This window comes from Acipenser ruthenus, chromosome 3 (genome assembly GCF_902713425.1).
Source record: "Acipenser ruthenus chromosome 3, fAciRut3.2 maternal haplotype, whole genome shotgun sequence".
Classification (NCBI taxonomy): Eukaryota; Metazoa; Chordata; class Actinopteri; order Acipenseriformes; family Acipenseridae; genus Acipenser; species Acipenser ruthenus.
In genome coordinates, this window is record NC_081191.1 from 81,504,422 (window position 1) to 81,527,684 (window position 23,263).

The following is a 23,263-nucleotide window of genomic DNA, read 5'->3' on the forward strand; positions in this document are numbered from 1 at the left end:
TTATGTATTTGGGCCAATGCCAAAAATATATAATTTGAATTTGCATGGGGTACCTCGTTCAGTCTCAAATACATAAATAAATACATTTTAAAAGATTAAGGTTAATAATAATAATAATAATAATAATAATAATAATAATAATAATAATAATAGCATCAGTAATAAAACAAATTTAAATTAGATGGATGTAGTAATTGTATCAATTTAATAAGCAATTAAAACCAAGATTAACTAAGATTATTATTTTTTTTAATCGCTTGACAGAGCCCTAATATATATATTTTAATTTAAGGAACTTGAACATGTTTCTGATGATTGACTTTAACTACTCTTGAAATCACTGTAATAACATCTGAAGGTAGTACTCTAGCAATCTGAATCTCTGGGGGTAACACACTTAAGTAATTGCTGTCTAAATTGCTTGTCTAACACTGTGAAATGTGACAGTCTGTTAAACTATTTATGATTTTATGTCTTTCCTGTAGATCTCATGAACTGCGATCAAAGGTTCTCTCGCTACAGCTTCTTCTATCAATACTACAAAATGCAGGACCCATCTTCAGGACAAACGAGATGTTTATTAACGCTATAAAACAGTACCTGTGTGTTGCGTTATCAAAAAACGGTGTTTCGTCCGTTCCAGAGGTCTTTGAGCTTTCTCTCTCAATTTTCCTCACTTTGCTTTCAAACTTCAAGACACATCTCAAGATGCAAATTGAGGTACCAATTTTTTTGTTTGTTTGTTTTTTTAATATATACACCTGGTATATAAGATTAATATCACTGGATCTATTCATTAATTCTGATCTAAATGGTGTTACTGTTTAAGTAATTCAATTGATAATTGAAAATCAAACCTCTAAGGGGGCAAGCGAGTCTCATTTTAGTGAGTATTTATGTATACGTTTTTAAATATGTAATAATTGTGGTCATGATTTAATCAATGGCACTATTTAGATTCATTGAATGTTTGTTTTTTCTGCACTACAGACTATTTATTTCTGTATTTGTTGAGAAACGTTGCTACTTTTGTTTAAAAAAATATTATATTAATCTCCCATATTATCTATAAATCAAGATTTTAAAGTTTTGATTTGCTGGAAACTACTGCAGGTACCGCTTCCTGTGTGCTGCATTATGCACAAAGAAAGCCAATCCATATCTTACAGTTCATCAAATACTAGCTACTGTACCTGTGTTCTATTGAGGAGAGACAACCAGTGGATATTTGTTTGACCTGTACCATTCATAATGCATCATTGTATGTTTTTCATTAAAAGCCTCATAAGCAATGCAGTATCACACTGTATTTTCCTTTCCAGGTGTTCTTCAAAGAAATCTTCCTCTACATTCTGGAGACATCCACTAGCTCTTTTGACCATAAATGGATGGTTATTCAGACCTTAACCCGGATATGTGCAGGTGCAGTTTGTTAGATTTCTCCATCAACTGTGTCTTGCAGTATGTCTGCAATAAACATATGTAACTGAGTATTTTTTTTTTGTATTTGCAGATGCCCAGGGTGTGGTGGATATTTATGTAAACTATGATTGTGACTTGAATGCTGCTAATATATTTGAAAGGCTAGTGAATGACCTATCAAAAATTGCCCAGGGGCGAGCAGGACATGAGCTGGGCATGACTCCTGTTCAGGTACAAAACCATGTTTGCTAATACTGATTTTTGTGTTTGTAATTACAAATTATTTCTAAGTTGTCATACTCCAATAAAGTGTTAAAAAAAATGGTATGCAACTATATTATTTGTAACTTTTCATTTTTCTAAAAAAACTCATTCTGAACTTCTTTTTCTTTTCTTGTTCTGTAGGAACTGAGCCTCAGAAAGAAGGGCTTGGAGTGCCTGGTTTCAATCCTGAAATGCATGGTAGAATGGAGTAAAGATCAGTATGTCAACCCCAACTCGCAAACTAGCCTTGGTAAGTTGTGTCAGTGATCAGTGATTTTAAAGAAAGAGGTGATAATCAGTGATACATTTATGTTTATGCTTTTAAATTATTATTGTAGAGATGTATGAGCAAATATATGAACCACATGGGATAACTGTGTCTTCACATCAGGATCCCCTTGCTTAGATGAAATGCAATGCTCCTATATTGTATGGGAGCTTAGGATACATATTGGGATAGAAGGTTCATATTGTAAGGAGGTACAATGCATTGGTTAATTTTATTTATGCACTCGTCCTACAGTTTCTTTTTTATTATTTTTAAACCTCTTAAGAATCACTGGGCCTTGGAGTTGCTTCATAAGGTTGTGTTTTAGCCCTTTGCGCATGTTTATTCACCATGACACTCATTTACATAAGTTATTGGGTGATGTTTGTGATTGTCACCACATTCTAGCACTATTGTTTACATTAATGTAGGGCAATCTGAGGATTCTCATCGTTTTGGTTCTTTAGGCAAAGGTTTGATTTTCTGTGCTAATAGAATCTGAGCCCATGGGTTTTTTGAGACAGCTCTGAAATGCTGTTATCTGAAGCAGAGATACAGCAAGTTTTTTTTTATCTTAATCAAACATGCCTGGGGCTTACCCTCATCAGTTTGGTTAGTGGTTACCCTCTGAGAAAAATGGAAATTGGGATGTAATCCTTTATCCTCACAGCCGACTACTGATTACATGCTGGCATTAGCAGGCGCTAGTCTTGCTGTTTCTGTAGGCCTTCCTCTCCCAGAAGAGATTACTGAAGGATCTCTTTTTAGGGTACCTTTCCTTGTGCATCTTTTAAAGTGATGACGTGAAGCTACACATTGTATATCCACACACATATTTATACTCTCATATTTATACAGTAATGCAACAATATAATGAACATCTTAAATGTAATTTTCCCTAACTATAGTAAAGTATGGCGTGAAAGGAGGTTTCATGTTATTTAACAGTTTGGAATTTCCCTGGTGCATATTACAATAATCTTACTACTCCATTGTTACTTAATATTTTGCACTGGCTGACTTGAAAAGGAAGAGCAGGTGGGTAACAGTACTAGATGTTTGAAGTTGGTTGCATTAGTAATAGTATTTAAGGGTTTATTTCACTTGGTGACGGGTTTGAAAATGCTTTTTTGTAGTTGGTTTTTATTGTTGTTTTTTTGCTTCTTGAGTTTGTTTTGTATTGGCTGTTTTTGTCAGTGTGAGTTTTTCCACATCATAAATATTTCCTATTTATTATGAACACAACACCAACAAACCTAGCACGTCTTATTCAGTAAACTTAGAATTTTAGCTGTAATTATCTCACTGGTAGACGTCCACTAAGATTAGAAACTAGGAAACCTCACTGTAATGTCAAGTGCATTTTAAGTGCTTGTACAGCGCAGAGCAAAACTATTAAGTGCCATGAAAAAAACAATTATTGGTTCATAATAGCATTAATACCTTCTGCGCTCTGTAGTATGTCATAGATAACCGACCTTACATTCAACTTGGGACTCTTAGCAAAGCTGTTGTGATCTAGATGCTAATGCCAGCTGTGGAGACTTATTGTGTAATTAGCTTGCATGAAGGACTGCTTTTAATTCTGTTTTTTGAATTAATTTAATTGCCAGCGCTCTGTTTTAATTGGAGTACTCCTTATATCTTGCATTTTTCTTCTTTAGGCCAGGAAAAGCCTTCAGAGCAAGAGACCAATGAAACCAAACACTCTGAAACTATAAACCGATACGGAAGCATAAATTCCTTAGACTCCACAGCATCCTCGGGAATAGGCAGTTACAGCACACAGATGTCTGGGACTGATAACCCAGAGCAGTTTGAGGTGCTAAAGCAACAGAAAGAAATAATAGAGCAAGGCATCGATCTGTAAGTTGGCTCAAGTTTTGCTCTTGCTATATGCATATAATGTGGATCTCTCCTTAAAAAGTGTCACACAGTCATGTTTAATTAAACTAAAATACAAATCCATGAAATCTATTTATTTTATTCTTCTAAAGTGTAAACTTCTATACCCTACGCTTCATTAGTCCACTAACAAACTGCAACAGCAGAGGTTGTGAATGTCATCAATAAAAAATAAAAAACACTTATTTTCAACTGGAATCACTGGTAACATTTTCAATGTGATAGCAATCTTCTTAAATGTACCGTTTTGTGGCTATGTGGGGCACTGTCCCTATAATACTGACCAAGTAGCACTGCAGATCTGAACACGCTTTTGTAGATGGTTGATAAAGATATATATCAACATGTTTCATACAGATTCAATAAGAAACCAAAGAGAGGAATCCAGTACCTCCAAGAACAAGGCATGCTTGGCACCACAGCTGAAGATATCGCCCAGTTCCTACATCAGGAGGAAAGACTAGACTCAGTAAGATGTTTCATGAAGTGTGTTTATTGTCGTTTTTTTTTTTTTCCATCTGATCTAGGAAAGTTTCACAACCATGTAAACTCCACAATAGATGACTTAAAATTAAGACAGTGCTTTGGCCTAAGCATTCATGTTGCCAATTAATAATATCTTTTGGAAAGTTTCCTGACCATGTAAACTCTGTGAAGCTCTCTTAAACTGTTTACTTTCAGAAAGTTGCTAATTGAACTTGACCTTGATAAATCTGGTCCTATGCTTTGTTTGTAGGTAATAATGGTGTTACTTTTATTGTATAATCTCTTTCACAATCAGAATGTGCAATGTTTACTTTTGGTTCACTGTATCTGGGTGGAGTGAACAGAGAAATACAGTTACATTAGTATATATATATATATATATATATATATATATATATATATATATATATATATATATATATATATATATATATGTTTTTATAACTGGGCAGTGAACGGTATAACCCTGTTTTATATTATTATGAAATGCTACATCTTGTAGAAGTGTGCCAACAGAGTGTGTGACTTCATATCGGTATCTGTTTCAGACTCAGGTAGGCGAGTTCCTTGGCGACAATGATCGGTTCAGTAAAGAGGTGATGTACGCTTACGTGGACCAGATGGACTTTCAAGGAAAAGATTTTGTATGTGCACTCCGCATGTTCTTGGAGGGATTTCGTCTTCCAGGAGAAGCTCAAAAGATTGATCGGCTAATGGAGAAATTTGCTGCAAGATACTTGGAATGCAATCAAGGGTTAGTGTTTCACAAACTGCAAATATGTTGAGTTCTGTGGTGCCATTTAATGAATGCAATGTTATTAAACTTCCTCTATTTTGCGTCCAACCAGGCAAACTCTGTTTGCAAGTGCAGACACGGCATACGTCCTTGCCTACTCAATCATTATGCTGACAACAGACCTTCATAGTCCACAGGTAAGTAAATAGAATAAATTGCCTTGTTCCACTACTGTTTGTCTGGTGGTTCCAATACTTGAACACATACCTATGGACTAAAGAAGTCCTTGATGGTAAAAAAAATAATAATAATAATAAAAATGGAGACAGGCTTGACTGCCTTTTGTGGTTTTGTTTTTTATTTCCATTTAAAAAAAAAACCTGCATAGCTAGTAGAATGAGGTCCTGATGGATCAATAAAGTGCAACAGAAATGTGATAAGCTGCAAGTTAAAGGGTGAGAAATGTATGCCAGTTATTTGACAGTAACTGTGATGTAAAATCATTTATGGCCCATTTAATATATGCTACATTTCAGTAATATAAAGTGTTACTGTTAAAAATAGATTAGTATGATCAATTATGACCTTATTCATAATATTTTTTAATATTTTGTAAAACATAGTTGTGTTTACTTTTTGAGTTGTTTTATTATTGCAGCAAATAGCCAGGCTGCATGCAGATAATCATCATTTTAAGCATTTATCATCTGTGTAGTGTAATTGTTTGTTTTTGGTCTTAACTCGCAGGTAAAGAATAAAATGACAAAAGAGCAATACATTAAGATGAATAGAGGGATTAATGACAGCAAAGATTTACCTGAGGAGTATCTTTCAGCTATATACAATGAAATTGCAGGAAAGAAGATATCTATGAAAGAAACAAAAGAAATAACAATTAAATCAAATAAGCAAAGTAAGTAAGAACTTTTCTTGTTCCTCACATGAAAATGTAACAATAGTCTGGAGAGATACATTTTAGTTTTTGTTGAATGTGTTTGGTGATACTGTGGAGTATGTCACTCCTAGGTCTGAGACGATACTGAAATCCTCCAAAATCTTAAAAATCATTGTTTGTTTTAGTGTTTATTCCTCACTGAAAACACTGAGAGACTTTTTCGAAATGCTTGTCATTAGATTTTCAAAGTTTCCTTTCAGTATTTCCACTGTTGAGTGTTTTATACAGTAGTTATGAATGACATATCATTTATTCAGGTTGATCTTAAAATTAGTAAGCATTAATTAGAGCATTTGTTGTACCCTTGAATCAAACTTTTAAAAAGAGAAATGCAAGACATTTAGAATTTAAAATTAGTAACACTTAGATTTTTAGTAGGGATTTGTTACCAGGTCACATTAGCATTTTAAGTTTCTCCTTAGCTGCTGAAGGTATACACCAACTATGTTAACTCTGGTTGCTTTGCATAATTTTAGAATTGCATGGATGAATTAGCTTAACATGTTTAAAAGGATATCCTGAATGCCTGCTCTTTCTGATGTACACTGTTTGATAGAACTGTTTGCTTTCAATGTTACAGGTGTGGCCAGTGCGAAGCAGAGAAGGATTCTGTATAACCTTGAGATGGATCAGATGGCTAAAACAGCAAAGGCCCTCATGGAAGCTGTGAGCCATGTACAGGCACCGTTCACGAGTGCAACCCACCTGGAACATGTCAGACCAATGTTTAAGGTGCGAGGCGACACTATGTTTCAAGCAGTGTTTCTTCTAGTATAAAAATACTTGGCCCAGCACAAAATAAGATGTGTGTGAATGTTCTGAAATCTGACGTTTTGATTGGCTGAGAGTGGCTTCATGATTTTTAAGTGCTATTGGTGGCATTTTGCATGTGGTGTCTTTTTTTGTTTGTTTTGTTTTGTTTTTTACACATAGTAGTGCTGTTTTTTTCTGCAACAGTGTCTATGGACACCAATCCCAAGTTATCAAAACTGTGATCATAAAAAGCCTGGAGTTTTTATTTTTAACTTGTGTCTAGGCTAAATCAACCTGTCCAGATAAGAGATTTTCTCCACAATGCATCAGAAATGAAAGATGATCCTAAATGATCCAGCATAGCTTTGATTATTATTATTTTTTAAATAAATACAACAACATAAAGTAAGACATTCTTTACTTAACAGTGTCTGTGAAATATATCTTGTTTTCAAATCCTTTTTTAATTCCAAGTTCAATTTATTTTGGTAATGGCATAGTGTACTCTGCTTTACAGAGCGCAAATTGTATTTAAACCAAGAAAAACAAGAAAAATTGTGTTGCATTCTAATTGTGTAAATGTATGTGCAACAGATAATTGCTGTCCCTTTGGCTTATTGGATGTCACAAGAGCTTTAATCTGCAATTTAATGAAATCTTTTTTTTGTTCTTTTTAGCTGGCATGGACACCCTTTTTAGCAGCGTTCAGTGTTGGGTTGCAAGACTGCGATGATACAGAAGTGGCTTCTTTGTGCCTTGAGGGCATACGGTGTGCGATTAGGATAACTTGCATCTTTACTATTCAGGTATATAATAATAAAAAAAACCTATTCACAGGAATTTTGTACTTTTTTGTCTTTGCTTCTGTTTTATCCTGGTGGTTTTCTGAATTGAATTGGTCAAGATTATATTAGTTAAACCTGGCCTTTTTCACTTGCTTCATTCCGGGGTCATCACTGAAACTAGCTACATTTGTACACTGTTTAATTTTCACTTTTGCTGCATTCAGACTCGGCTGTAAAAACAAACCAAGACTGATTCCAGACCGATCTGACTGTTCAGACTTAACCCTGAGATCGGTCTGAGATCGGTTCAACTCAGACCTGCTGGGGAGCAGGTCTCACATCAATTTTAGATAGAACAGTTTTAACAAGATCCATTCAAGTAAAGTCTGAACAGACAAATCGGTTATACAATGTTTTTTGTTTTGTTTTTTAAACACAGTGTACAAACAGGTAGACTTATGCTTACCTTTTTGTATTGCACTGGAATAAAGAGTTGCAGTTTCTTGTACAAAGCATCAGAGGTGGGTGGGTCCCAAACCACCAATCTATGCCAAAAAACTGTATTTCTGTATATTCTTTTTTCACAAAGAAAGACAGGACTAAGTAAATATCAGACAATTTGGGAACCTGTTACACATTTTTGTGTTGGCTCTTTAAGGACAGAAACTTAAAAAAAAATGATAATAATAATATTAACATATATAACTATTCTGAGATCTGGATATAATTTATCTTCTGATCTCGACGTAATTATGTATTTGTTTTTAGTTATTTTATCATTACATTTTGCTCATTTCTATTCTACCTACAAACATCAGAAAAATTTCATAAGTGGCTCATTTAAGCAGATTTTCTGTTGCCATGGAAATGACAAGAAACAGCCCCCTCAGATTGATTCAATAAAAAGTGTTTTAACAGAATTGATCTGAGACTGGTCTTGTCAGAGCCGTTCTCTGAGGAACTGGTCTGAGAGAGGTTGTCTTCCCAACACAGCTGCCCATTAAACCCACGTAATTCTGTGTAAAGGGAGTGAGTCTAGAGTGTTGGGACAGGATACATTTGCTTCACTTAATTCAAAGCGATAGTCTGGGACTTGCAAGAAAGTTGTTATACTAATGAGAGGCAAGAAAATGCTTTTTAAATAAAGCCCCTTGTAGTGTTAATTATTTTTAATGGAGAAATTATTGCATATTCACCTAAATGATTTTATGTGTTCATCTTTGGTACAAATACAGCTTCTCTGGTTGCTTGTTGTCAGCTGTTTCTATTAATTTTTTATTTTTTTTTAAAGCTGAGGGAAGACTCAAAAGTCTAGTACCATAATCTAAGGGGTATTTATTTTTCAATGTATGATATTTTGTAATCAAAACGAGGATACATTTTATGTATATTTCTGTTTTCTACTGAAACACATGTGTGACAAAGTGGCTGAGTGGGAGCAGGTGCAGGAGTGATGCAGTGCGTGAAAGAAGCAGACGGAGATCATTGTAATCCGGTTTGGCAACCAAACAATACTTCCCCGGCAATACACACCAATGTGTACAGGACAGGGTATTTAACAAGAACAGATAATAAACAATATCCGCCCCACAATAATACAGTTTTACTTTCTGTGGTTAATTTTACTGTCCTTCTCGGTTCTACTCACATTAAACCAAAGCGAAGGAACAGCTTATGATTCTCCGTCCCCTTTTATGCTGTCATACGTGACCCCTTGGTAAACGAGTGAAACTGCTTCTCCAATCTGCGGCTGCCATGTCGTTTCCCTTCCAGCTCAGTGCGTTATTGCAACAGAGTCTCACCCTCTTCCAGGCTGGCCGACTTCCCTTGAACCCTGGGAAAGAACTGTCAGACCAGCCTGTCCAAGGAACTCTGTTCTCACTGCTTAGCGCCCTCACAGGTCGGGAGGGGGATTTACAACCAAGAATAAATGTATTTCTGTCACATATTGTCATAAAATGTTAAATCATCTTTACAGAATTACATAAACTTTAACGGTACTGTTAAAATGTTTTCAGTCACGGCATACTGCTAACTATTTAACTGGTTGTTCATTTTACAGCTTGAGAGAGATGCATATGTCCAGGCTCTAGCAAGATTTACCTTACTGACAGCAAGCTCTGGCATTACGGAAATGAAACAGAAGAACATTGACACCATCAAAACCCTCATCACCGTAGCACACACGGATGGGAATTATTTGGGGACCTCCTGGCATGAGGTAACAAAGACTTGTTAGTTTTCTTTCCTGTATCATACTGTGCGTAATGACTTGTATGTAATAGTATCCCAGCATGTTGAATTGATAAGGTGATGGAACACATTTACAAGCTTTTGTGCCAGTAAAAGTGCACAAGTAACCTCCAGTACACTGAACTCGCCAAAGAGTTTGTCAGCTTAACTTTCTTACAGTTTTACCAGTGCAAAGTCTGCTCCACTTTATTCCAAGCAGAATAAAAAAAATAATAATTTGCCAAAACTAATATAAAACAACCAAGATGTACTGTTTTAAAGTTTTGAAACATCAATAAGGGAAACGTTAGCACTTGAACAAAATCTTTGTAAACCTAGCACACCTGAGTTTGAGTTCTTCTAACCCTAATGCCACGGGTGGCCAGATGTTCTACTCTGGAGGGAGGCTACTTCCCCTGCTATGTGCTGCACAGCCCTGCGGGCCTTCTAGAGGAGATTGTGTGCAGCGCTTGGGATGCCTGGGCATGAAAGCTACACTATAAATCTACACTATAAATCTAATCAAGTCTTAGGTGAAGGCTGAAGGAAGTAGTAAATGAAATAGGAACATCGGCACACTTAAACCCTGTTGATATATATATATACCCACCTACAGTTGACGTATATATGTGGTGTTTTTACATTTTTAGATCCTGAAGTGCATCAGCCAGCTGGAGTTGGCTCAGTTGATAGGCACTGGAGTGAAGCCGCGTTATATCTCAGGGACAGTGCGAGGTAAAGAGGGAACCATTACTGGCACCAAGGAACAGACGTCAGATGAGTATGTCGGCCTGGGGCTAGGTAAGTTAATGAGAACGTTGTTAACACATGAAACACTCTTTTGATGTACAGTATATTTTTCAAGATTTTAATATACATTTTATTTACTTGTCATTTTTTTTTTCCCCCTTATTTTTTTTAATACATTTTCAACATACAAGTCGGAGGGAATGTGGATCGCAAGCAGATAGCCAGCATTCAGGAATCCATTGGGGAGACCAGCTCACAAAGTGTAGTTGTAGCTGTCGACAGGTATAGTAATGTTATTTTGCTTTCTTTGAGCTTACAAGTGAGCTTTTTTTCTGAACTATAAGGCTACATCATCAGAACTTGTCACACAAATTGGCTAATAATTGGTTATCAGATGTTTTCCAGTATGTTCATCCACATACTGTAAATATAATTAGACACCTAAATAAAAGGTACAACAAATGATGATTTAACAAACATGTACATTTCTTACTGTACCTACGAGCATGGCAAGTCCGTCATGGTGATACAAGTGTGAATCACTGATTTTGGATTCAAAGTCGTTTTGATTTGATTCGATGTTAAATAATAGCAGTGAAACAGATCCTTTCTGAAGTGGCCTTAAATCTTGTAGCAGATACTTTTTCAAGCTACTGGAAGTTAAACGGCTGAGCTATTGGAGGCAATATCTTGGGAACTGCTTACCTAAATTTAATTTAAACTTACATGGACATTTACACGACATAAAGTGAATGTAAGACTGACTTCACACATGTGTAATTTCTAACCTTGACAGGAGGATGTGCATGTCACTGACATGCCTTTGTTTTTCTTGCAGGATATTCACAGGATCTACCAGACTAGATGGCAATGCAATTGGTAGGTATTGCCAAAAAAAATGAAAAAATTGTGTGCATAAAAAAGAATGAATGCGTGAAAAAGGAAATGTTTTATTTTGCAGTTGATTTTGTACGTTGGCTGTGTGCTGTATCTATGGATGAACTGGCCTCCCCTACACACCCACGCATGTTTAGCCTACAAAAGATAGTCGAGATCTCCTATTACAACATGGGTCGAATCAGGCTTCAGTGGTCGAGAATCTGGGAAGTTATTGGAGATCATTTTAATAAGGTAATTTAGTATTATTTTTTTTATCAGATGACTTTTTTGTTAATCAAATTTAGTGCTGGGACAAATATTTAAATATTCTAACAGACACTGCTTTAATGTATTCTGTGTCAACAGTGACCATGTTCGTATTTGTTCACAGATGAGTGTTTCTCTTCTTTCTTTAATTTGACGGGTACAAATTACTATTTTTGTTTTCCAGCTAATTCAGAATTATTGAATATCTGAATATTAATACATTTTGAAAGAATATTCTAACATTACAAACTCATGGTCGCCCCAGCAGTGTTTATATGTTTGAGAAGTGAAAACAGCGGGTATAAAAATTGATCATCATTTCCCACTTTTTTGTCCAGGTTGGCTGCAGTCCGAATGAGGATGTTGCAATCTTTGCAGTAGACTCCTTGAGGCAGCTGTCCATGAAATTTTTGGAAAAGGGAGAACTTGCTAATTTCAGATTCCAGAAGGATTTTTTGAGACCTTTTGAACATATTATGAAAAAGAACAGGTAAGGTTATCATGAATGCACACCATTTTAGAATTTGTGTTAGCTCCATGTTATATAAACAATACAACATAAATATATATCCTTAAGATAACCCTAAGCTTTTTGCAGTGGTCACATGGAATGTACTGGGTTATGTGATTTTCTTTTATTCAACTGATACAGTACACAAATAAATGCTTGCATACCTGAATGAACAGTAAAAATTCAAATAAAAAACATTTCAAAACTGTTGTAAATACCGTTGTTCAATAAGCAACACGTTTTAAATTCATTGAAAATGAAGAAAAAAGAGCAACGATTTAAAAAAAATAAATAAATAAAAAAATAATTAAAACTAAGCTTTTAAAGGGAAGTAATCCTAGTTACAAGCTATTCTAAAAGTTTAAAGATTGTTTTTCTCGATCTAATTTCTCCTATTAGAATGCCAGTTTTGTGGCGCTTGAGTTTGTTTTTTATTTATTGACCAGGTCGCCAACCATTAGAGACATGGTTGTCAGGTGTATAGCCCAGATGGTTAACTCACAGGCTGGGAATATCCGTTCAGGCTGGAAGAATATCTTCTCTGTCTTTCACCTGGCTGCTTCAGATCAGGATGAGAGCATAGTGGAGCTGGCATTTCAGACTTCAGGGCATATTGTCAGTAAGTACTGTTTTTCTCAATAATACTATTCAATCTTAGGAGCTTTTTAAATTATCATTTAAGGTTACTGCATATGTTTTACTATAGCTTAAAGCTTTTTAAACATAACATAATATTTATGGGTGACCTGTCAGTCAGTACATTTTAGTTTCATTTATATTTCTGGGCACTTTGCCCTGGGGCAATGTAAAATATGCATGCTAGTGGCTACTATATCATTTGTATTATAGCTTTTGTCTGACTTGTAATTTTATTAGAAATTATGTTCACAGGTATCACATTTCCTGTTTCACAGTGCTCTTGTGTAAAGAGTTCAACAAATGAGTCAATTTACAAAAAAGTATAATTGTTTTTAAATTAACTATTATTTTTAAAAATAGATTGTATTGTTTTAATAGATACAGTAGATAGAACAATGATATGCTTTTGAAAATTAAAAGCATAGATTTTTTTTTTTTTCCTTTTGGTTTCTTTCAGTTGTATTCAATTAAAAATGTACAGTGCAGTTTATCACAGGTGCAATGTAAAATATGCAGGCAAGGAGTTACTGTATGGTTTCCATTATAGCTTTTCCTGTGTTTAATAGAAAAGTATGAATGTGAGTAATAGTGTCACTCCGTAATTTATCACTGGTACTGTTAAAATACAGACTGGTGCTAACAAATTGTAGACTATTTTTTTCGTGTAATAAATACCACTGTCCCTCAGAAGTATGAACATGTACAAACATGTATTCCCTGTATATTTTCAGCAAATGTATTTGAAAAGCATTTTCCAGCCACCATAGACTCCTTCCAGGACGCTGTAAAGTGTCTGTCAGAGTTTGCCTGTAACGCATCCTTCCCAGACACCAGTATGGAAGCTATCCGTCTCATTCGCCACTGTGCAAAATATGTTTCTGATCGGCCACAGGTAAAGAAATCAGAATGACTTCATCTTTTTGGTATTAAACAGTACATATGTATTATCCTCATGAATCTCTTGTTGTATGACTTTTACAGTCTTGCCAGCTTCCTCTTTAACTGATTCTTTCTTATATATACCGTTTTCCTTAAAATAGAAGACGACCTTTAAAACCATTTTGCTTTTCTCAAAAATGGCCCGTCCTAAATTTCAGTATAGTGATGCGTGTATTAAAATCGCCAACAAAAAGTGCGACTGCCCCAGTACACAAACAGGAATGTGACTGCTTGAGAAAAGACGAGTAAAAACATTACTGCCCAATCTTAAATCATTCGTGACATACAGGCAGTCATTTACAGGCATTATGGTTTACCAATATGCCTAATAGACGAGTTTGTAGCATTTGATTAATTGAGGTTGTATCTTTTGTAAATACATCTTCATTTGTTGGTTTATTACCCCTAATTGAGGGTGGGAAATGTGGTCTGTGTCTTAAATTCGAAGGAATATGGCATTTTGTGTAACTTCATTTAAACGGTTGAACCCCTGTTATCCAAGCTGCCCTCTTTATGTGAACATCCAGTTCTCCAGTTTTTTTCTATGTTCCCAGAACAGTAAGAATAAAAGGGTTTCTGCTGTCAGCTCCCCTCCTTTTTCCATCTAATAACTTTATGTAGCAATCAAAATACTAATCTGTCCCTAACCCTACCCCATCTCTAGTCCTTAAAGAAAGGAAAATTCTAGAACATGACAAAGTGTGAATATGTGAGATAGATGACTCCCTGCTGTGTTCTTCCACATTTTTCTTATAGTACCATTAAATCATCAATTTCTTCTTGTTGAATTCATACAGTTTTCATGGTACACATCAATCATATCATCAGACACTGTTTTAAAATGTCTTTATAAAGCAATTTTTAATGACAACTAGTAAAAAAAAAAAAAGACTAACATTTTTGCTTTACCTATCTAATTGTATTTGTACCACCAGGCCTTCAAAGATTACACCAGTGATGATATGAATGTGGCCCCTGAGGACAGAGTGTGGGTGAGAGGGTGGTTTCCCATTCTGTTTGAGCTCTCCTGTATTATCAATAGATGCAAGCTAGATGTAAGAACCAGGTAAGAATAGGTGTTTCTAATGTCCTGTATGAGTCGTGTCTTGTAGAATACAGTACAGTACTTGACAAATGCAATTAACGATTAGTTACAGCATTTGATTTGTTTCCATTTTTATAGAGGACTGACTGTAATGTTTGAAATAATGAAAACCTACGGCCACACCTACGAAAAACATTGGTGGCAAGATCTGTTTAGAATTGTCTTCAGGATCTTTGATAATATGAAGCTTCCAGAGCAGCAGACTGAGGTAGGTGAACAATATAAGAAATCTCCTTAGGTTTCTATGAATCATTTTATTGTTCAGCTGTTTGCAGAGGAAGCACTAGTTTAACTCACTGTGCTCAGAATGAAAAGCTTAAATTATGTCTTGTGCATTGGACTTGTATGAAAATTTAATCCGACACACTCGATTAAATAACAATAGTTTTACTTTTTATTATCGACATATTTTCAAAATATTTAAACACATCTGTGCCCTGCTGGGAAGCTGACGGTGACTTATCTGTCTGTAGGCAGTGCCGTAGCCAGAGTTTCAATACTGAAATGGTACTGTATAATAAGTAGAAGTCTTGTTATTATTAATATAAATAAGAACTAAAAATAACTCTGCTTTTTTACCTTTTAGAAAGCTGAGTGGATGACAACAACCTGTAACCATGCACTTTATGCCATCTGCGACGTGTTCACTCAGTATTTCGAGGCACTGAACAATGTTCTCTTAGATGAAATATTCTCCCAGTTGTACTGGTGTGTACAGCAAGGTATAACATGACTCCAGTGGTGTTTTGTTGTTAAATGGAATACAGTGCCTGGTCAGGTTTATATATCTGTGCTTTTTAATTCCAGACAATGAGCAGCTTGCTAGATCTGGAACAAACTGTCTGGAGAATGTTGTCATTCTCAATGGAGAAAAATTCACGTTGGAAATCTGGGACAAGACATGCAACTGTATGCTGGACATCTTTAAAACGACAATTCCCCATGCGTAAGATCTAAATACCTCCATATTTACCACTACATCTATTTTTACCACCACCTTTATTGGTATTAAATTGTTTACATTTTTTTTTTAGTGTTTGTATAAATCATATTTTATAATATGAAAACTTTTTTTTTTTTTTAATTTAGTAATCGCCAATAGTTTTTGTATAATTTTTTTTCTCCCAATCTGGAATAACCAATTCTTTTTTTTATGCTCAGCTCACCGCTACAACCCCCCCTCCTTTCAAGTACAAAATGTAACCATTACCGTACGGGTATTTACCTTCTAAAGACCCTGAAACCTGAATATCAAAGCTGCTCGCAGAGCCTGTGACGCAGTCATGGCCCACCCCCGAGGGCATAAGTACTGTGCTCACAGATCTCAGCGACATTGTAAGACTGACCTGAGGGATGAGCCGCCTTCAGATAAATACTTGTTACCTGTGTCTGCATTATAATTAGATTTATTGTGTTTTTACACAATTTATGTGATATTAAATTAATCGCTGTAATAGTTTTCACTAATTATAGTTTACGCTTAAGTAGCATCACCATTATGAAGGCTGTTAGTACCATCTAACAAGCAGGCTTCCCTCAGTCTCGTGTGTACTGACTGAGTGTTTTTGCCAGTGGCTTGTACAGGTGGGCATCCCTGTACATTGCTACCTGCGGTGACTGCGAACCAGTGGATCTGTGTGCACGCCCCCGGTCCGGTACCAAATTGGTCTTGTTCGGGTCTTGATCTGCCTGGGTGCTACCTATAAGCAGATTGAGGCAGTACCTGTACATCTGTGTACTGTACACAGCATTGCTTGCATCATGACTGGGTTTTATCCCTGCAAGTGGAAGCTTCAGTTGCCGCTTTGGTACAGGCGCCTAATTTAGCGCTCCTGTCCAAGGGTGCTACCTGCCCCAACAAGCAGTGCCGGGACCCACAGGATGCCGTGGTGCCGTCTCAGGAGGTAGCAGCTCTGCTGCATAAACCGTCTATTCACACGATAGACCTCTCCAGTTGGAAGCAGGGTTCTACTCCAGGTACTTCCTAGTGCCCAAGCGGGATGGTGGCCTCAGACCGATCCTCAACTTCAGACGGTTCAACTTGTATCTGAGTCAGATGTTCAAAATGTTGACGATGCAACAGCTGTTATAGTCAATCAGGCCAGGCAACTGGTTCATCATGGTGGACCTCAAAGACGTCTATTTCCACATCCCCATAAAACCAGCAGACAGGAACAACCTGCCATTCGCTTTTCAGGAAAGTGTATGAATTCTGGGTCTTGCCATTTAGCCTCTCCCTAGCTCCCTGTGCCTTCTCTAAGTGTATGGAAGCTATCCTGGCTCTTTTGAGAGTCAAAAGCATCAGAGTGCTCAGTTAGCTGGATGACTGGCTCCTTCGTGCCTAGTCTCCAGCACAGGCAGAGGCCCACAAGGAACTTGTAACCAGCCACCTTCAACAGTTGGGCCTTACAGTGAATCATGCGGAGAGCCAGCTCACACCTTCTCAGACAGCCTCCTATCTAGGAGTGTGCTTGGTCCATGCTGTCCACTCTGTCAGACGACAGAGTGTAGATAATAGCCATCTGTTTTAGAGCTCTTTCAGCTCAACAGCACTCACAGTAGTGATGTTCCAGAGGCTTCTGGGTTTTGTGATTTACATATAAAAAATAAAGTAAAAACAAATGTGTTTTTAGCTGTGCTTTACGTTTCTCAAGAGAATGAGAGCCTCTCACAACTAATATCAATGAGTTCTAAAGTTTAGGCGCACTAGTGGAGAAACTCCGACCTCTCAGAGTGACACACCTGGTCAAGGGAACGGCCAGCAGCTCTGAGCTTGAAGAGCGCAGCTAACGCCTAGGGGTGTAAGGATGCAGCAAGTCCGATTTTTAGGGCCAGTTCCCCGGACACCCTTGAAGGTCAACAGAAAAATCTTAAAAATAACCAGATATTTGAAAGGTATCCAACGCAAGACAGATGTAATATGTTCAGTTTGTTTTGTACTTGTCAGTATTCTTGCAGCTGCAGCATTCAGCCGCATTCTGGACCAGTGGAACTATTCCGATTATTTTATTAATGTTATTATTTGTTAGAATTAAACAAATGTGGAATATTTAGGTTGCTATTTGATGTGTTATTTTATTGTGTTGTGTTGCTGTTGTGTACTGCGCAGCTAATGTAGTACTGTAGCTTTAATTAGAAGACCGACGCGCACTGTGACGTTGCTGCTCCCTGCTTGTGTTTTCAGTTCAGGTTAAGTGAATGTTCTGCATCGCGATGTGGTCATTTGCAAGACAACCCCACCTGAAACACGATAAGATTTCGGGGTTCTAAAAATTTTAATTTACGGCAACCCGAAGGGGTCAACCCGATCTAAAAGGGGGCGTATTTTTGGTTGGGGTCCTAATATATATATATATATATATATATATATATATATATATATATATATATATATATATATATATATATATTACACACAGAGAGAGAGAGAGAGAGATTTTTTTTATAATACGGTATACTACGTTATTTAAAATGTTCACCTTTTGTTGCCTTATAGCCTGGAATTAAAATGCATTAAAAAAAAAAAAAAATCATTTATCTACACATCCTACCCCACAACTTCCATGTAAAAAAAATATTCTAGAAATTTGTAGAAAATTAATTTAAAATAAAAAACTGAAATAGCTTGGTTGGATAAGTGTCCACCCCCCTTGTAATAGCAATCCTGAATTAGCTCAGGTATGGCCAATCGCCTTCAAAATCACACACCAAGTTAAGTGTCCTCCACCTGTGTTAAATTGTAGTGATTCACATGATTTCAGGATAAATTCAGCAGTTCCTCTAGGTTCCCTCTGCTGGGTAGTGCATTCCAAAGCAAAGACTCAACCATGAGCACCAAGGCGCTTTCAAAAGAACTCTGGGACAAAGTTGTTAAGGCACAGATCAAGGGATGAGTATAAAAAAATATCAAAGGCCTTGAATATCCTTTGGAGCACGGTCAAGACGATTATTAAGAAGTGGAAGGTGTATGGCACCACCAAGACCCTGCCTAGATCAGGCCGTCCCTCCAAGCTGGATGACCGAGCAAGAAGGAGACTGATCAGAGAGGCTACCAAGAGGCCAATGGCAACTTTGCAAGAGCTACAGGCTTTTATGGCCAAGACTGGTCAAAGTGTGCATGTGACAACAATATCCCAAGCACTCCACAAATCTGGCCTGTATGGTAGGGTGGCAAGAAGGAAGCCATTACTCAAGAAAGCCCACCTTGAATCCCATTTTCGTATGCAAAAAAACACCCTGTGGAAACAAGTTTTGTGGTCTGACGAAACTAAAATGGAACTTTTTGGCCTAAATGCAAAGCGTTATGTTTGGCGCAAACCCAGCACAGCGCATCACCCAAAGAACACCATCCCTACTGTGAAGCATGGTGGTGGCAGCATCATGTTATGGAGATGTTTCTCATTGGCAGGGACTGGGAAGCTTGTCAGGGTAGAAGGGAAAATGAATGGAGCAAAGTATAGAGAAGTCCTTGAGGAAAACCTGCTGCCCTCTGCAAGAAAGCTGAAACTGGGACGGAAGTTCACCTTTCAGCATGGCAACGACCCAAAGCACACAGCCAAAGCTACACTGGAGTGGCTAAGGAACAAAAAGGTAAATGTCCTTGAGTGGCCCAGTCAGAGCCCCGACCTAAATCCAATCGAAAATTTGTGGCATGACTTGAAGATTGCTGTCCATCAACGCTCCCCAAGGAACTTAACAGAGCTTGAACAGTTTTGTAAAGAAGAATGGTCAAATATTGCCAAGTCTAGGTGTGCAAAGTTGGTAGAGACCTATCCCAACAGACTCGCAGCTGTAATTGTTGCTAAAGGTGCTTCCACCAAGTATGGGGGGTGGAGACTTATCCAATTATGATCTTTCAGTTTTGTATTTTTAATATATAATTTTTCTCAATAAAATCTTTTTTCCCCTTAACAGTGTGGAGTATGGTGTGTAGATAAGTGGGAAAAAATCCTCATTTAAATGCATGAAACTCTGAGGCACTGACGCAACAAAATGTGAAAAAAGTTCAAGGGGGTGTAGACTTTCTGTAGGCACTGTATGTGTATGTGTGTGTGTATGTGTGTGTATATACAGACGTGCTCAAATTTGTTGGTACCCCTCCACAAAAAACGAAGAATGCACAATTACCTCTGAAATAACTTGAAACTGACAAAAGTAATTGGCATCCACCATTGTTTATTCCATATTTAATAGAAATCAGACTTTGCTTTTGATTTTTTATTCAACATGATATTGTAAATAAGAAAACAAATGAAAATGGCATGGACAAAAATGATGGGACCGCTAACCTAATATTTTGTCGCACAACCTTTAGAGGCAATCACTGCAATCAAACGTTTTCTGTAGCTCTCAATGAGACTTCTGCACCTGTTAACAGGTAGTTTGGCCCACTCTTCCTGAGCAAACTGCTCCAGCTGTCTCAGGTTTGATGGGTACCTTCTCCAGACTGCAAGTTTCAGCTCTTTCCATAGATGTTCGATAGGATTCAGATCAGGACTCATAGAAGGCCACTTCAGAATAGTCCAATGTTCTGTTCTTATCCATTCTTGGGTGCTTTTAGCTGTGTGTTTTGGGTCTTTACCCTGTTGGAGGACCCATGACCTGCGACTGAGACAGAGCTTTCTGACACTGGGCAGTACGTTTTGAAGGCAAAGGGTGGTCACACCAAATATGGATTTGATGTAGATTTTTCTTCTGTTCACTCACTTTGCATTTAGTTAATTGATAAATATACATAACATGTCTATTTTTGAAAGCATTCTTACTTTACAGCATTTTTTCACACCTGCCTGAAACCTTTGTACAGTACTGTGTGTATCTATATATATATATAGAGAGAGAGAGAGAGAGAATATATACTGTATTACTTGTAATTAACGCCACCCTCGAATTAACGTCTCACTCAGACATCAGCTTTTTAATAGATGCTGCCCTCGAAAAAACGCCGCTCTCAATAAAGAAAAGGTATTTTTTTTTCTACCCCTGGTCAAAATATAAAGAAACGCGCAACTCTGCCTATGTACAGGACACCCCCGAAGAGACTGGAACCTCAATCCAACATGTAATACAAACTAATGTACACCCACCTTAGTAAGCAAATGTCGTTTTATAGTACAGTCCCGACAGACAACCCAAGATGATCTACTTACAGCACAGCAGTCCTTCACGTCTGTTTGTAAAGCATAGTATTATTAATAAAGGCTGCCCTCGTTTAAGGGCCGCAGTCATTTTGATCAATTTAAAATAAAGCTGCGGCGCCAAATTGAAGTAATACTGTGTGTGTGTGTGTGTGTGTGTGTGTGTGTGTGTGTGTGTATATAAAAATTGCAGTGTACAAAATTGAAGGCATATGAAAGAAAAGGTTTTTTAGAAATGTTTAAAAGTCTAAAAGTTTCGGGCAAAAGCCCTTCTTCAGCTGTTTAAAAAGAAAAGCCGTTTAAAATATATATATATATATATATTGGTCATGGTAGTACCCTTGGGCAAGTCTAGAATATTGTTTTGCGATACCTGCCACTATGTTAAAGGTTGTTCTGTTGTGTTCTACATATATACTGTATTGTAGCTGCTACGGTTAAATGGTATTTATCTTCTATTTAAAGGTTGCTGACATGGAGACCTGCTGGAACAGAGAGTGAGCCTGTTTTACAGGGAGATGTTCCAGACAAACAGCTGGTATGTTAGCAGTAACTTTGGCAGGGCAGCTGAAATGCTGTGACCGCTCAACTTTTGCTTAAGTACCACAGTGTTCCATATTTATTTGGTTGTCAGTCTAACCTTAATTATGGATTTATGAATGTGTCTTTTTATGCTCGTAAAATGCATTAATTGGTGACTCTAAATATCATAATTTAAATAATTAGAACATAACCTTAGAATAGGATATAACCTAAGTAAGTTATTTAATATTTTACTAAATTTATTCAGTGGTACTTCTTGATTGTTGCTCTTATTGAGTATTCCATGTTCCTTTGATATTGTTCTGTAGTCATTTCTATTTGTTGCAGTTTGCTACGAGTGCTTTTCTCAAACGTGAATCCAACTCCTTTATCTTGACCATTTTATCTATGTTACCAAAACGTTCTTCTTCAACAGATGTTGGAAATAATTACTGCTATTGACTTTATACTGTAGCTTAGTTACTGTGTAATGGTTTTCAATCACTGAATATATTTTTAAAATAGTTCTATTATGTTTTTACAGACTTTTAATGTAAAGGTGCCAGTACTTTTGTCATGAACACATATTTGAAATTGCTTCAGTGCTTTTGTTTTTTTTATAAAGATGGTTCGTTAAACTACCAGAAGTTGCTTGTATTAACATGTTTTCTTGAATTATCTTATATTAAGGGTAGGGTTCCAATACTTTTGTCTGTGACTTTATATTCACATCATGGCACTTACGATGATACACTTATACATTTAAATTGATTAAACTTCCACAAGCTCGTGGCTTTTTTTTCAAATTGTATAATTGTTAGTGTCGTGGTGCAGATAAACAAGCGCTATATTTAGATCTAAAATGACTCTATTGGCCCAGTGAAGGAAACCTTTTATTTATTTTTTACTGACTTTACTGTAACAGGTTGAGGTGGCTTGACCAAAGGAAGAAAAAAGACTTAAGTCGCTTCAAAGACGGCTTAAAAGTGGCTCGTGTAAACGGGGTACTGGTGACTCAAAAGATACTCTTTTAAAGCAACCTTTAATGCTGTTATTTGTGTGTGTTAAGGATTCCTTATCGCAGAAGTCAGTTGAATTGCATGTTCGTTCTGAGGATCAGCAATCTATAAGCAGCGTTGAGAAGATTTCCTTAGAGAGTCGACGACCAAGCCAATTCAGTGTGGGGTCTGGAGTTTATGAGGAGACAAACAAAAGCAGGACCCCTGCAAGTAAGTACTGATCAGTAATGTGACGGGAGCCGAAAGATAACGTGGTATGTTGTTGTTGTTGTTGTTGTTGTTGTTGTTGTTGTTGTTGTTAATTTGTCTTTTGGTAATGCTTTTTTCAGAAGTTCAGGAACAGAAGCTGTTCGCTGCATTGCTCATTAAATGCGTAGTCCAGCTTGAGCTGATTCAGACCATCGACAACATTGTATTCTTTCCAGCAACAAGTAAGAAGGAAGATGCTGAAAACTTGGCAGCTGCTCAGGTATTGAAAAATCTTGCCATCAGTTTTATTTTTTTTATGTACACAAGGAAATCTTTTTAATATAATCTCACAAGGAATTATATTGTGAGTTAGGGGTATTGAGGAGGTGTATGTACACAAGTTTTACATGTAATTTGAGAGTATCAGAATCAGTATATATGGAACAACTTCTGTTTGTAGGCCTTGGTGGCTTCGGTGACTGTTTCAAGATTCCTTTTGT

The 23,263-nt window shown here is 36.8% G+C and overlaps 1 protein-coding gene across 1 annotated transcript in view; it reads left to right on the top strand.

Moving 5' to 3' along the window:
* The window catches only part of LOC117394407 (brefeldin A-inhibited guanine nucleotide-exchange protein 1), a 74,374-nt gene that overhangs the window by 44,314 nt on the left and 6,797 nt on the right, over positions 1–23,263 (top strand). Inside the window, exons 10-35 of the mRNA XM_033992645.3 lie at positions 486–720; positions 1,323–1,422; positions 1,514–1,653; positions 1,828–1,936; positions 3,619–3,820; positions 4,217–4,328; positions 4,894–5,099; positions 5,194–5,278; positions 5,829–5,994; positions 6,617–6,768; positions 7,467–7,595; positions 9,637–9,795; positions 10,457–10,607; positions 10,748–10,838; positions 11,395–11,435; positions 11,518–11,687; positions 12,041–12,192; positions 12,660–12,832; positions 13,584–13,744; positions 14,727–14,857; positions 14,975–15,104; positions 15,483–15,618; positions 15,704–15,842; positions 21,499–21,571; positions 22,625–22,784; positions 22,904–23,043. Coding sequence (XP_033848536.3) covers positions 486–720; positions 1,323–1,422; positions 1,514–1,653; positions 1,828–1,936; positions 3,619–3,820; positions 4,217–4,328; positions 4,894–5,099; positions 5,194–5,278; positions 5,829–5,994; positions 6,617–6,768; positions 7,467–7,595; positions 9,637–9,795; positions 10,457–10,607; positions 10,748–10,838; positions 11,395–11,435; positions 11,518–11,687; positions 12,041–12,192; positions 12,660–12,832; positions 13,584–13,744; positions 14,727–14,857; positions 14,975–15,104; positions 15,483–15,618; positions 15,704–15,842; positions 21,499–21,571; positions 22,625–22,784; positions 22,904–23,043 — 3,643 coding nt within the window. The remainder of the gene's footprint in view (positions 1–485; positions 721–1,322; positions 1,423–1,513; positions 1,654–1,827; positions 1,937–3,618; positions 3,821–4,216; positions 4,329–4,893; positions 5,100–5,193; positions 5,279–5,828; positions 5,995–6,616; positions 6,769–7,466; positions 7,596–9,636; positions 9,796–10,456; positions 10,608–10,747; positions 10,839–11,394; positions 11,436–11,517; positions 11,688–12,040; positions 12,193–12,659; positions 12,833–13,583; positions 13,745–14,726; positions 14,858–14,974; positions 15,105–15,482; positions 15,619–15,703; positions 15,843–21,498; positions 21,572–22,624; positions 22,785–22,903; positions 23,044–23,263) is intronic.